Raw genomic sequence first — 14,044 nt, 5'->3', positions numbered from 1 at the left:
GATGTTGTGACGGAATCTTGCGGTCTAGGTAGCAGCTTATAGATCTCCGGTAGTATGATGATTTGTCAGTCGTAGCTAAAATAGGCGAAGCGCTACGATTCTAGACTCTCATATCCAGGTTCTGGAGCAAAAATGCATGCGCACAAAGCATTGGCGCAACCAGATTCAAGTATCGGGGGAGCGGTGTCAGAGTTGATGAGTCCAGTAGGCAGTCCGTACAAGAAGTGAACGAAGTGTCCCATGGATTTTGTGCCAGAGGGATTGCTTCTACGACGCCAAGCGCCATATACACGCCGGCTTCAATATGCAGGTGAATACCAATCCGATATTGAAGGGCAAGCAAGACTACCGTGATACAGGTTGATCCGACAGCGTGGAGGTCCACGGTCCAGAATGTCATGAATCAACCGAGACTTCATACCGCGAATAGATATACCGTCATCAATACACCCCAATGACCGGGTGGTGGGGTTCCGCTATTCTGGGCATGATATCCGGGGAGGACGTGGAGTATGGGGCAAGGTGTATCGCAGTAATAGGGGTATCTTCTTAGACTGGCGACGAGGTCATATTGTTGGGACTTTTGCTCTCCGAGGGCGGCATTCTGGGTTCACGTCGTCGTGGTGAAGACGAAGCTTTTTCGGGCACTCCCGTCCCGCCCGGGCGCGGAGACGGGTCCGACGCTGTTCGAGATTTCCAGAAATCTTCAAATGCGCCACCGAAATCTCAACATCGATCCAACACAATAAAATCAAATCCAAAAATGGCGGACGATGGCATGCTTCTCAACTTTGAGCTGCCCAGCGATACATTCACAGCTCCGAAGCCGACATTCCGAGGCGGCAGCTGGAAGGACCGTCTGACTGCCAGAAAATCTGCGGAATACGGACGCAACAAAGCTGCGGAGAGGGCAAATGCGAATGGAGCGGATCGAGATGCAACCCAGGAGGCGCGTCCAGCAAAACGAGCAAAGACTGGAGAGAGTGGGCCTGTGAAAGGGCAACCTGGAGATTTCGTCTCATCTTTGTTCACATTCAATCCCACTTCCACAACACCCAAGGAGCCGGAAGTCGTCGAGGATGACACTCCTGTTGAGGCATCAAATGCGCCGTTGAATGACGAGCTGGCCAAATTCACATCTCTTGGGCTGTCGAGCGCGCTGGTGGCACATCTTCTCAAGAAACTTGAGATCAAAGCACCGACAGCCATCCAACGGAAAGCGGTGAAGCAGCWATGTGAGAACGACACGGATGCCTTCATTCAAGCTCAAACTGGATCGGGAAAAACTCTGGCATATCTTCTACCGATCGTAGAGCGTATCATGGCCATCTCCAAGGAAATGAAGGACTCGGGCGAGAACTTCACCCGTAACAGCGGACTTTTTGCCTTGATACTTGCGCCGACGCGAGAATTGAGCAAGCAGATCAGCGATGTGCTGGAAACTGTCCTTGCTTGTTGTCATTGGATTGTTTCGGGTACGGTCATTGGTGGAGRGCAGAAGCAGAGAGAAAAGGCGCGGTTACGAAAGGGTGTTAATATTTTGGTTGCGACGCCCGGACGACTCACGGATCATCTCAACAATACTGAAGTCTTGGATGTGAGTAATGTGAGATGGCTGGTTTTGGATGAAGGAGATCGATTGATGGAGCTGGGTTTCGAGCAAGACATTCAGAAGATCATCAGTGTGCTGAACTTGAGGTCCCGAAAGACACAACACACACCTGTTCCGGGATTGCCGGAAAGACGGACAACTGTGCTATGCTCTGCAACTATCAAATCTACYGTGGAACAACTACGAAGCATCTCTCTCAAGGATCCAGTGTCCATTGCCGTGGATGCTACCGATGGCGACGAACAAACAGGAGCGGGAGATGAGAACAACTTCTCGGCACCTGCTCAACTGAAACAAAGCTACGCCGTGGTTCCTGCGAAACAGCGCCTTGTGACTCTGGTCGCCACACTGAAGCAGACTTTYAAGCGAAAGGGCAGTGTGATGAAGTGTATTGTGTTCATCAGCTGTGCAGATAGCGTTGATTTCCACTTTGAACTTCTGACCCGAGGACAGAAAAATAGGAAGACAGATACTGAGGTCGAGGGAGAAGAAGAAGACGACACTGCCGACATTGACAAGATCCCAAAGGTTGGAAAAGTAAACAGAAGTAACCACATCCATCAGGGCAACACAATCGCCGAGACCCGGACGCAAGGTGTGGCTTCGTCAATATCCGGAAAAGACAACGAAGTACAAGTCTTTCGACTCCACGGATCCATGCAACAAGCCACTCGTACCAGCACCCTCAAAGCTTTCAGCATCACCACAGAACCTGCAGTACTTGTCTGTACAGACGTCGCAGCTCGTGGTCTCGACCTCCCCAACGTCGACCTAGTAGTCGAATACGACCCTCCATTCAGCAAAGATGACCATCTCCATCGTATCGGTCGAACAGCTCGTGCAGGACGAGACGGCCGAGCCATGATCTTCCTCCAGCCCGGTTGCGAGGAGGGCTATGTTGAAATTCTCAAAGAAAGCAAACCCCGCAACCTCACCCGCCACGAAGCCGACGAGCTTTTGAAAAAGGGCTTCGCAGCCTCAAGTGGCGTCATCAACTCCAGAGATTGGGAAGTCCGCGCCACAGACTACCAACTCGACATTGAACGCTGGGCGCTCGACCACCCGAAACATCTCGAGCAAGCACGACGAGCCTATCAATCTCACATTCGAGCCTACGCCACGCACGTATCCGCCGAAAGATCAATTTTCAACATGCAGGAATTACAACTCGGTCATTTGGCAAAGGCTTTTGCGCTGAGAGATCGGCCTTCGACTATGGGTGTTCCTGGACTTCGACCGGGAGCCAAGGCTGCTGGGAAGAATAAAGCCGCGAGGAAAGAACATGCCGCGAGGAATTCTTCTTCTACAAATAAGAGTGGTGAGAAGAGGTCCCGTGATGAAGGGGATCATGAGGAGGTTGATGCTGCTGAGGCGAAGAGGAAGATGTTTGCCAAGGTTAAGATGATGAGTGGGGGGGCTTCGGAGTTTAATTTGGGGTGAAGGTGGATATCATTTGGATGTAGACAATCTGTTAAGACAATGATCCTTTATAACTTTGACCTTGCTTTTCACCCGCTGCGTCAGAAAATTATATTGGTCTCCCTGACTCCGCGATACACCGCACCACCTCTCTTCTCGACACTAACCCGTGATCCCCCAAGCCTCAAACCAGCAGCATGCAACAATCCCCCCCTCTCTCAATCTCAATAAATCTCCCACAACGAAACCTTCCCATCTTTACTCCCAGCAGCAAGCCAATGAGTCCTCCTAGCAATCTCCTCCCTCCTACCCTTAACTGTCCCCTTCCCCACCTTCCCCACCTCACCAGGTCCTTCATCCTCTTCCTGCTTTTCCCCCTCCACATCCACCTCCGCAAAAGCAACCGCATAACATCCTTCCCCATGCCACTTCAACACAGCCAATTCCCTCATACTCTTCACACTATACACCCTAACCCTTCCATCCCAACCCGCCGTAGCGAAAATCTTCTGGTCGTGATTCCGTACTGAAAGATCTTGTTGGCCGGAATGTTTCGTTTGTAAGGTTTTCTCCGTCTCTCCTGATGTTGTCGTTGTTGTATTGGAGAAGAGGGGATGACGAGCTATAATTGCGTCTGCGCCGCTTGTGAACCATGTTTCTTGCGAGGAGGCGATTCCTAGGGAGAGGATTGGTTGGGTGTGGGGTTTTGATAGATATGTGACTTGATACGAGGAGGAGGAGGAGGAGGAGGGGTCTGTTTGTTGGGTCCAGATACATGCATGACCACTTTCATACCCGGTTAAAACTTGTAGGTTTCCTTCTTTTTTGGAGGGGGCGWGGAATAATCCTAATGCCATGACCATTCCGGTGTTGAGTCCTTTTGGTGCGGGAATCGTCGCGATTCGTTGGTTTGTTGGGAGGGATGTTATGTTTATGTGTCCGTCTTGGACTCCTGGTGTGGCGATTAAGAGAGTTTTGGGGTCGTTTGTGTGGCACATGGCGAAGGAGCAGAAGTTGAGGGTGTTCACGTCTAGAGCGTGTAAGAGGTTGGGTTTCGTGCTTTCTTGTTCACTTGCGTTTTCGATTGGGAGGTTCTTTGATAATTCCTTCTCGTCTTCTGGTTTGAGTTGCCAGACGTATAGCTTGTTATCTCTCCCGTGTCTATCCTGCCGTTAGTATCTCGTTACCTTAGTTGGAAAAGTACGAGAGAGAGAGGGAGAGGATAACGTACGTGATAACTCCATCATCCCACCATCTTCCCAACCCCAAAATAGTAGTTCCATGCGCTTTCCAAACTGCAACCGCGCGTTTCGTCGCCGTGTCCCAAAGAACCACCCAGCCGTCCGCGTCGCCGGTGAGAATTCGGGTGTTGGAGCGGAGGAAGAGTACTGRGTGGATTTGGGCTGTGTGGCCTCGTAGAATATATTTTGGCTGGGCGGCTGGATGCTCGGAGCTTTGTTGTGTGAGTTTGCTGTCCATGTTGGTGAATGGATTTTTCATAAGTCCGAGTTTGATGTCTTGAGAGAGAGGAGTTGGTTTAGACGTCGTTTGGGAAATCTTTTGGGAGAGGTCCGGGCGGCATTATGGACTTGCAGAGTCGAGTGAGATTGATATGAGATGGGAAATCAATCCCTGACGTTGCCTTTCAATCGTCCCTGCTCTTTGTTGTTCTTGTTGATGTTATGTTACAGGATGAAATTGCTCAGAATCGAGAGTTGAATTCCTTGGTCAAATTAGGCGCGGAATTTGCCTCTCATAGCATTAACTCATCGCGAATTGATGGGAGCCTTAATCAAATTAGGAGACAGCAGTTCGGAACGATACAAGTAAGAAGCAAGGGTCGGGTGGATATGAATGCTTTAGAATACTTTACTTCGCGTACGACTCTCTTCCCTAATGTCTCTTCTACCTATCTGTTAAATATGGCTGTTAGGAATAGTGGTAGTAAGTCTAGCGAATAATACATATTCGACTAAGGTGTGAAGGAAACACCTACCGTCCTCAGCTATTCACGAAGGAAAAGTTAAGAGCACTTTCTAGTGGTAGTCGAATTCTACAAGTTCGATATACATTGATTGCTTGTCGAGGGCTCTTATCCGGATTGATTTGGTATTAGGCTTCCCTTCTCCTCGCTCGCTATGGAAAATGTTTCGCTGTGAAGAATATAACATCATCAATCATTAAACCCGTTCTATCCCAGTCCGCCTCTCATCCCCCTCATCAAGTACTAACGCCCAATCCTAACCCACCCACACCACCACCACCATTTATTTCCCCTACTTCCTCCTCACCACCACTCTTACTACCACCACTCCCCTCCAAACCCCCCTCCCTCAACCCCCTCCCAACCAACCCCCCAAAATCCACCCCGACCTCTCTCAAACATGCCGCCTGTTCTTCAACAATCCCCACACAACCCGTCCACACCTCGCCTCCAGATTCCACCACACTCAACTGCCTCCCCACCAATCCCAAAAATTCATCCACCCGTCCTTTAGCCCATCGCACCCCTACACTCCCCGCCGAACTAGGGAAACTCGCGCCGAAAATCCGCATCGTCTGCAGGATACTCTCAAACGTGACGAAGCTGAGAGCGCGGATGAAGCCTTGTACACCTCCGCCCACAAATCCCAGACTGCGTTGTCTCGATCGCAAGACTTCGGTGCGGGAGGTGAGAAAGGTGGTCTGCGCATGACTTTCAAACCCCAATCTCAACAACCACTCCACCCGTTCCTTGACGACCTCTTTCGCACCACTCCTCAATCCAATCTCTCTCCCGATGATTCCCGCCAATTTCACCGCTCGCTCGTTGACTTTCGCCAGGATGATTTCTTGCGCGGCGGGATTGCTTCGGATCCCTCGTGCCATCTTCCTCAAACTCTCCGTCCTCTCCACTGCAGATTCGAAGTTTTGCAGGGCGACTTCAATATCAAGAGTGTCGATTTGCGATTCCACCCATCGGATACTCTGCGGGCGACCTTCATGATCCGTCAACACGGAAGCGCTTCGGGAGAGGCCTCGTCCTCCTCCCGAGGGATTGGTGGCGTTTGCTTCGGCGGCGGCGACAGCAGCTGCTCGTTTAAGAAGGCGAGGATCTCTCCCGGAAAGTTGAGAGATTTCCTGGAAATTCTTCTCGCGTCGGGCGTGTTCGGCAGCAAGAAGTTTGCGTTGGGATTCTTGGGCGGCGCGAAAGGCGACGAGGAGGGAGGATTTCTCCGAGGCGGATTGAATGGCGTAGGTGAAGGATTCATTCCCCGCGCGGAGGGAAATGGCGTTCTCTAATGAGGAGGCAGAAGTGGATTTGGGGGTGCTGATGATGGTGGAGTGCCGTGTGCTGATGTCCGCCAGGGAAACCTCAGACAACGGCCAACATCGATCGGCGACGAGGGTTGTTTGAGGTTGATTGTTGGTGTTGTTATTGGCGGGCAGACCTTTCTCCGGCGTGGTAATGTACATGCTCCGTCGATTGTTGTTGCCCTTGGTGGGAGTGGCATCCACCGCCCGCTTCTTCTCCGTCGCAATGAGGACATGGTCATTCAACAGCACCACTGCCACCCTCCTCTTCGCTTTCCAAGTCGCGGCATTCAACTCCACCCATCGTTGCGATTCCAAGATGATATGTCGGCCGGGCAAAGCGGGCAGATATTTCTGCGATCCCTCCACCCGCTTCCACAACGTCTGCAGGTGCGTAGTCCACATGGCCTCGAGATTGGCGACGCTGCTCCGATTGGCCCGCTTTCGRTCTGCCAGACTCAACACCGAGCTGTCGTCCGTCATTCCCGCTCCGCCCGCACTCGTCGCATGTCCCAACGCACTCGTCAATTCGCCCATCAATGTCCGTAGTCCCCGCATTTCACTCTTCAATTTATCCGCCTCTTTACTGATCTTGATGAATTGCGTGCGGTTTTGGTAGACATTGTGTTGGAGATCGGCATCCGTAGCAGCCTTCATACTCAACAGGTCATTCTGATAGCTTTCTATCTCCGCTTCCGACGCATCCGACAACACGCTTTGCACATACTTCTCCGCCGAGAGATGGGGATCCTTCAAAGCGCGAATATCAATCTTGACCCTCCCCGGCCCACCACCTCCTCCCGCTCCAGCACCACCCCCAGCCCCTCCATTCCTCTCCGGACTCCGCCCTTCTCGCCTCGTATCCCTCGAAGCATCCCTTGATCTGGCACTCGCAGCATATTGTCCTGGCATTGCAGGCATCGCAGGAACATTCCCATCTTGCGGCGGCATCGGTTGTCCCCCGACGAACCTCGTACTATATCTCCGCTTGACCAGATCGCTGGTGTTCCCGCCATCCAATCGCGGTCGTTCCCTCCGTTCCGAGGGATGGAGGGAATTGGAGTCACTGCCTGCGCTGGCGGCCGTCCAGGTGGAATTCGATCGCGGCGCATCAGGACGGAGAGTGGAYGAGGACGTGTCATTGTTGGGATTGATCGCTTGCGGCGCGGAGATCTTGGGTCGCGAGACGGCGTGCGTCTTTTTCCGCCGCAGCGATTTGGGGATTGCGGACATGGTGTCGCGAGTGGGGGATGTTGTTAATGAATGTGATGTTGCATGGGGATATCGAGACGACGTGGAGCTAGCTCCCTTGAGCTGCTCTCCACGTCAGCTGACTCAGCCCAAGTGTGGAGAAATTCCATTCACTTCACTTCAAACCACCTTCTCCACTCCCTTCCTCTCTGACATTCGAGATGAACGTCTTTCTGATTCACATAACTGCATCTGGTGATCAGAAGCTTCGACAACACTAGAGCAAAAGACGCTTCAAAGCATGCTTTCTATCAATGGCGAGAAGACGAGACGAGACATTCTTCCTAAAGCTAATCTCCTCAAGGGAAAGAGCAAGCGTTCAATATATGTATCATCTTMATGCACCTACCAGTGTGTTAAGACCACAAACAAACACATACATGTACTACTTGATAAAATTCTGGAAATGCAAGCTCAGTATGTATTCTCCGCCTCCTCGCTTCCCCATCCATTGCTAGGCGGTGTGGTATATCATCGTAGCGTCAACATTGAACGTGACTTCAGAGATGTAGTATCTCTGTAGACTATACCGGTATACGATGCCTGAGACTTTGTGAAGTTGCGAAATTCTCATATGTATTTCAAGTGGGACATGTATGGGGGTAGAAGAGCTTGCTTGAGAATTCCATTAAGCTACTCAGAGATGTGTGTGTGTGGCTCTCTTTCTCTGCATCTCAGTGCTGGGCGAAGACTGTTGAATAATCCTTCGCACACGATTTCTTTGCCCAGGCTTCTCCAACCTCATCCTTAAGACGCAAGCACTTCACCCGTTCAACGCCGATGGTAGGAAAGCTTTTTGTTGGCAGCCGGAGCAAAAGGAAGTCTCGTGCAAGCGACGTCTATGGCCTGCCTTAGAATCCGGATAGATGCATGGAATAGCCGACATCTACTGGCCATTTTGAGACATGGGCAGTATTGTCACACCATGACGGGACTTCTTCAATTGGGTCATAGGTGTCGTATTTGCTCTTTCCTAATGATCTCCATCTGTCGGATATTCGCGGTGTTGATTTTGACGCACAAGATTTTCGAGTACGATAGACTGACAAAACGCCATGTCAACATCAAGAGCAGTATGTCCATGAAATTCCTCTCAAAGGTAGGGAACAGTTCTCTGTCATTCGTAAGGCGAGCTCAACTTCGCAAGGTATCGTATCCGTGTAGAGTGCCACGCAATTGATGTTATTACTGGTAGAAGTTTCAACACCATATTCCCTGAAGATGAATCATGGAGCGGCTGAAGTCAATGAAGGTCATGATTCTTCCAACTGCCAACCAAGGGCCAGAACAGCACCGGCCCATTGACTTGCTGGGCCAGCGTCTTGGCCCAGAATCTTACCCAGGCCTTCTAGCTCGTAGACTCGATTCCGGGTAGAAGTATCTGTCTGGTTGCAAGCGGCGAGATGGTACAAAGGATTCATTGATATATGCTTCAAAAATTCGTATAGGTGTCGCTTCTGTGCTGATGGTTGAATCGCACAGGCCTGGAGCGAAGCTTCAAGCACTCCTCGAAATGGCTCCGCGACAATGTCTGCGTCGCGAAAAAGCTGTCTTATTTACGCCTTTCCACTCATTTCGTCGACAGAGATGGCGTTAATGGCCTCCGAGGACTTCCAGAGTGTGGTTTTCAGAGCTCCTAGACTAGTTTCAAGGGCCATCAAGTCGCGTTGCGTGCGATTTCTACCAGTCTATATGTTGTCGAGGAGCTGACCAGTCTTGCCCATGGTCTCTTTGGAGTTGTACGTCAATGACAGGTTGGGCCTCGTGCATTCAACCATACCATCCCCATCTGACAGATAAGTTGGTCAGTGGTGATGCTATTGCTGTGCTGTCCGATACACTCGAAATGGAAGGTTGATACGGAGTGATGTGAGAGGGGGAGTTGTTCGGGGAAGTCGCGAAGCAGAAATGACCTCACGTGCACGGACGTCTCAAAAACATGTCCCAACTTGCATCTCTAAACGAACAATCCCATCAAACCTCCCAACTCCACCCCCCATCCAACAACCCCCTCCCCATTCATCGACTCTCCATTCAAGCGCGAAGCAAACCCACGTCCATCGCCAAATTCCTCGATAATTCCCGAAAAAGATGGCCAGCACGACGCCCTCCTCAGGCCCCTCAGCCACAACAATCACAATCTCCCTCCTCTCCATCACGACAGTGCTCGGGTTGGGATACGCTCTCTACTTCGACTCCCGCCGTCGCCGCGACCCCGAATTCCGCAAATACCTCAAAAAGCAACACAAGCGCGTCGCGAAACTCGACACGGAAGCTTCCATTGCCGCCGAGCGGTCGCAAAAGGAGCGCATCACCTCCGTCGTCGCCGAAGCCAACGAGGAGGGTTTCCCGCGTGATCCCGAGGACACGGAGGCGTACTTCATGGAGCAGGTGGCCAAGGGAGAGGGCATGTGCGCGAGTGGGGAGGATCCCGTCGAGGCGGCGTTGTGCTTTTACAAGGCGTTGAAGGTTTACCCGCAGCCTAGGGAGTTGATTAGTATTTATGACAAGACGGTACCAAAGGTATGTTCTTCAACGCATTCAAGGATGAATTGCTTGATGAGATTGTAATGTATATACTGACTTTTCCGACAGCCCATCCTGGACATCCTCGCCGAGATGATCGCCGTCGACCCCAGCATATCCGTCACGGGCTCTGCCAGCGCTAGTGATGCTGGTTCTGCTACCGTCGAGTAGATTCCACCAGTAGGACCGGAGAGTACAATTTTGTGGGAGCGATGAGCGGAGCAAAATTGGTATGCGATTCCAGTTTATGGAGGACCGTTCGGTGCAGGACTTGCTGTGCGGTGGCATGTGGAATATCTTTCTTAAATGGGGCAGCATATGCTGTCTCAGATGACGGTCGGATAAAATGTACGATGAGAAAGGACTTCCGCTCTGCCTCCTGTTCAGAGGAAGAAGGAGAGCGGGAAGAATTATGCATAGCGTGTGCTTTCTGTGGGTTTGGCGGATGTTCTCTCATCTCTCTTTGGAAGAAGCGATGGTGTGTGTGTGTATAACAAAAATGTGTGAGAGCAAGTGTACAGCTATGGAATCAGAAGAACATTTTCAGCTTCACCGGCCTTTCCAATGGTCGAAGTGTGAGTAAATCAATTTACCTACGCGAATCGAAAGCGAATGATACATCTGGTTATTACTGCCACGGTGTCACGCACGATATCCACGTTCTGCCAGGAGCTTTTTTTCTTACAAAAAAAAAGCTTCAATGAGCGGAGCAACTCCATACCGGAATGTTCATGGGAGGAAAACTTCCAGGTTGGATCACATTTCTTCAATCAAAGACGCAAGCGGCTCTATCTCCCGGAGGTGGAATCAATTGTCTGCGTCGACTATCTTACTTCTCATGATATGAGTKTGAGCGGCAAGCCATGTCCATCGGCGGATAGACTGGCTCTCTCATTGAGAATGCGTTTGGGCCTGTTGGTCTTTCTTGAGATGAATATCCACGCCTTGTCAGCTATGCGGAAGGAGAGATGTTTTCTCTGGTTGTGCTCGACCGGCTCTGTGGACATCCGAGCCTTACGCGGAGGAATCWCCTTCCCTTGTCTTTGGAATTGTTGTGGTTGGTCGGTTTTATGGAGTTGGTATTCCCTCAGAACTCATTCAAGCCTAATGAGATGAGAAAAGAATGGTTTGAAGGACCGAGACTGCCTCAAGAGAGGTCTTGTAGTCTACGGTGATTACGGACTATGCATTTCGTTGCGGAGCAGATTCTTACTCGATCCGAGGGCAGGTTTTGCCATCCTTCCAGCAGCGAGAGCACTTTCCACCAGAGCCAGCACGACACCAAACACTAGCACTCGCGTAAACCTTGCAGGCGGATTTCTCTCGGACGCAGTGAGAGCAAGGCGCGAGCTCAGCAAGTGACGATCAGCATTGCGGGCAACCAAAAATGCACCCATCTGGGCGGCAGCGAGCAAAGCGAGATGTTGTTGTTACTGCTGCTAGCCGACGAGGAGGCCGGGATGCATGCTCGCTTTGCCACCTTTCTGCTCGAAGGGTGGAGCCAGTTGGGATCGTTCACTTTCATGTGATGGACGAGAGCAGTAATCATGCCGCGGAGTTGTTGGATGTGAGGAGCCAACGGAGCGCCGCACTGACCACCAGCCGAAAACAGAAAAGCAGTGATCCGCACGTTGGTCGCATGTCTAAATAGAGCAACTTGGGCGATGGAGGATGCATTCAATTGGTTAAGGTTGCCGTAAAGACTCAACAGCGGAATACCGCATATCTGGATTGAGTGATGGGAAAAGCAGGACTCGAACCTGGTCATTGGGTGGCGAACAATCCAATGCCAAGGCTGAGAGAAAAAAGGGGTCAAATGGACTCCCTCTCCCAACCACGCCAATTCACCGTTTGGGTTCCTCTAACTCTGGGCTACGGCGACGGGAGAGACAGAGAAGCCCTTCCCATCTCTCGACGCATTTATCCCGCGCATTTCCTCCCCCTTCTGTCGAGGAGGAATATGGGAAGACTCTTCTTGGAGGGTCTCTCACTTAGGTTGTTTTCATTCTCGGTCGCATGAAACACATCTACATGCACTCGCATGTCTTTCGTTTGTATAGGTAGGGGGACATCGTCTACATCTCAGGTTCTCGATATTATGTAGTGTGAAAGACCTCATGTCTCTCCTCCCATCCGTGTCAATCTGCACGTTATATCAGCCAGACGAGCAATAACAAAGGCCTTTGCTACAATCCTCCGCCTGTGTAGGCGTCAAAAAAAAATCCTCCTCCCACCGCAGCAAAAGATATTCCCCGCAGTGTCCCTCCCCTCGGGGAGGGACAGCACGACAAATACTTTAAGGAACACGCCCAAAGCCGACTATGCCGGCTTTGTCTGCGACGACCCAAACCCTGCCCTTCTCAGGAATACCGGTATTGCTTTCACCCGGTGTTGTGCATGCCCCCTTGATCCCAACCAATTCAGGCACACGAGAATTAAATTCTCGCGAACACCCAGACCCAGCGAGGCTGGATAGTCAATGTTGGGGACCGTCGCCCACACTAAGTGTGGGGAGGCCCGCGCTGGGAGCATCGCGTCCCCTAACGGGGATTTGTTATTTGCTCCTCCTTGAAGGTAGGGACATTGCTGAGGGGAAGGAAATTTATTGGGGGGTATATACTGTGTGAAGGGTTTTGCCGGTGAGCGCCGTGGCGAATGGGGAGGAGCCGGTGGGAAGGGAGCGGGATGGCGGGCGAGGAGCGGGAGGGCGCGTTTTGGCGCGGTCAGGTAGGATCGGCCGGGAAGAGGGGATCGCGCTCGAGGGCAGCGTACTTCCTGAGCTACCTGAAGTATTGTCTGAGAGATTGGATACGTGGACGTCGTCAATTGTTCTATATGGAGAGAAGGAGTATGGTTGAGGAGGGCTCGAGGTTCTGCACGTGACCAGTCGGTAAGTGAAGTCGTGCTGCAATGGAAGCCAAATTTCATCTTCTGGATATCCTCTCACCACTCCAGACACCACACACCTCGCCACACCTCAAATCACCAGCACCGCCGCGCCGTCATCGCCATCGTGTAAACTTGACGTATCGACCTCATCCCCGGACCGTTATTCTCGCGTACAATCAACCGCGCATCTCTGCATCATCAAGATTCACCAAGCTACCAGACTTGAGGTTCTCGGAGGTTCTGGAACAACGTCCAAAAGACATCAAGCGGCAGCTTCACCTCCAGCCATCCTCACACCACCCCTCAACATGGCACACACCAGTAGTGCCAAGGCAAGCGAAGTCACACCACCCTCCAACATGGCAACCACCACTAGTGCCCAGGCAAGCGAAGTACTCGACTCTCATATTCAGTCTCTGTGTCAGGAGCTGCAGGACATGATCTTCGAATGTGTCTTGGATGCCCAGATTCCGGATACGGCTCGCATCACCTGTGCCCTCAAACCACCCACTGCGCTGCAGTTGAATCGCGAAATCCGCGAGAAATTCGCCCGGAGGTATTACGGCCACACCACGTTTGAACTAAAATTGGGTCGCGGTTATCGTAGACAGCATCTCAGTTGGCTGAACGAAAGGAGTGCTCAGCATCAGAGAATGATCCTGAACCTCCAGATAGCACACGACGGTGAATGGCATCCTTGTTTAAATTTCGATTTCGCCCAGCACAAGATTTTGGCTCGGGCAATACACGAGCACTGGAGTTCACGGCTTGGACCCCTGGCAGGTTGGAATATGGATCAAGTTCAACTAGTGGTCGTGATTTCCACTTTGGGTGGACAGATGGTGAGATTCCCTGCCGGGACGTTGATCGAGGAGTGACCGCGAGTGATGCGATGACTGCCGCCACGTAAGTTGGATACCTGCAACGCGATTGTTCTCGTATTAACCTTCTGCAGATTTGTAAAAGCACTTCGCCGGGCGGATCAGCGATTCAAGCAAGGGTCTGATGAGCATTTAACGAGCAAGAATGCTTGGACCAGCGAGCTTGTGGTGG

General features: G+C 51.6%; 5 protein-coding genes; 3 read left to right on the top strand and 2 right to left on the bottom strand.

The window, feature by feature from the left end:
* Window positions 1-763: 763 nt before the first annotated feature.
* RCC_06127 (related to ATP-dependent RNA helicase dbp7) lies at window positions 764-3,052 on the top strand (the record flags this gene model as incomplete). Its single annotated transcript, XM_023771390.1, has 1 exon — window positions 764-3,052. The coding sequence occupies one exon, from the start codon at window positions 764-766 to the stop codon at window positions 3,050-3,052; it is 2,289 nt and encodes a 762-aa protein (XP_023627158.1).
* A 203-nt stretch (window positions 3,053-3,255) lies between these two features.
* On the bottom strand, window positions 3,256-4,510 carry RCC_06124 (the record flags this gene model as incomplete). Of its 3 annotated transcripts, none has more annotated exons than XM_023771387.1 (2): window positions 3,256-4,192; window positions 4,263-4,510. In XM_023771387.1, the coding sequence occupies 2 exons, from the start codon at window positions 4,508-4,510 to the stop codon at window positions 3,256-3,258; spliced, it is 1,185 nt and encodes a 394-aa protein (XP_023627155.1). The 3 variants fall into 3 exon arrangements, with proteins under 3 accessions (XP_023627155.1, XP_023627156.1, XP_023627157.1); XM_023771388.1 differs by having other exon boundaries at window positions 4,062-4,197; XM_023771389.1 differs by lacking the exon at window positions 3,256-4,192 and adding an exon at window positions 4,204-4,210.
* Window positions 4,511-5,251: 741 nt separating this feature from the next.
* Window positions 5,252-7,558, bottom strand: RCC_06123 (related to EXO84 protein, component of non-clathrin vesicle coat; the record flags this gene model as incomplete). Its single annotated transcript, XM_023771386.1, has 1 exon — window positions 5,252-7,558. The coding sequence occupies one exon, from the start codon at window positions 7,556-7,558 to the stop codon at window positions 5,252-5,254; it is 2,307 nt and encodes a 768-aa protein (XP_023627154.1).
* A 2,109-nt stretch (window positions 7,559-9,667) lies between these two features.
* RCC_06122 (related to mitochondrial import receptor subunit tom-20) lies at window positions 9,668-10,273 on the top strand (the record flags this gene model as incomplete). XM_023771385.1 has 2 exons in its annotated part: window positions 9,668-10,099; window positions 10,172-10,273. The coding sequence occupies 2 exons, from the start codon at window positions 9,668-9,670 to the stop codon at window positions 10,271-10,273; spliced, it is 534 nt and encodes a 177-aa protein (XP_023627153.1).
* Window positions 10,274-13,299: 3,026 nt separating this feature from the next.
* Window positions 13,300-13,869, top strand: RCC_06121 (uncharacterized protein; the record flags this gene model as incomplete). Its single annotated transcript, XM_023771384.1, has 1 exon — window positions 13,300-13,869. The coding sequence occupies one exon, from the start codon at window positions 13,300-13,302 to the stop codon at window positions 13,867-13,869; it is 570 nt and encodes a 189-aa protein (XP_023627152.1).
* Between the last annotated feature and the right edge of the window lie 175 nt (window positions 13,870-14,044).

This window comes from Ramularia collo-cygni (genome assembly GCF_900074925.1).
Source record: "Ramularia collo-cygni strain URUG2 genome assembly, contig: RCC_scaffold09, whole genome shotgun sequence".
NCBI classification, from domain to species: Eukaryota; Fungi; Ascomycota; class Dothideomycetes; order Mycosphaerellales; family Mycosphaerellaceae; genus Ramularia; species Ramularia collo-cygni.
The sequence above is the reverse complement of the archived record's forward strand: the minus strand, read 5'-3'. Positions and strand labels throughout refer to the sequence as shown.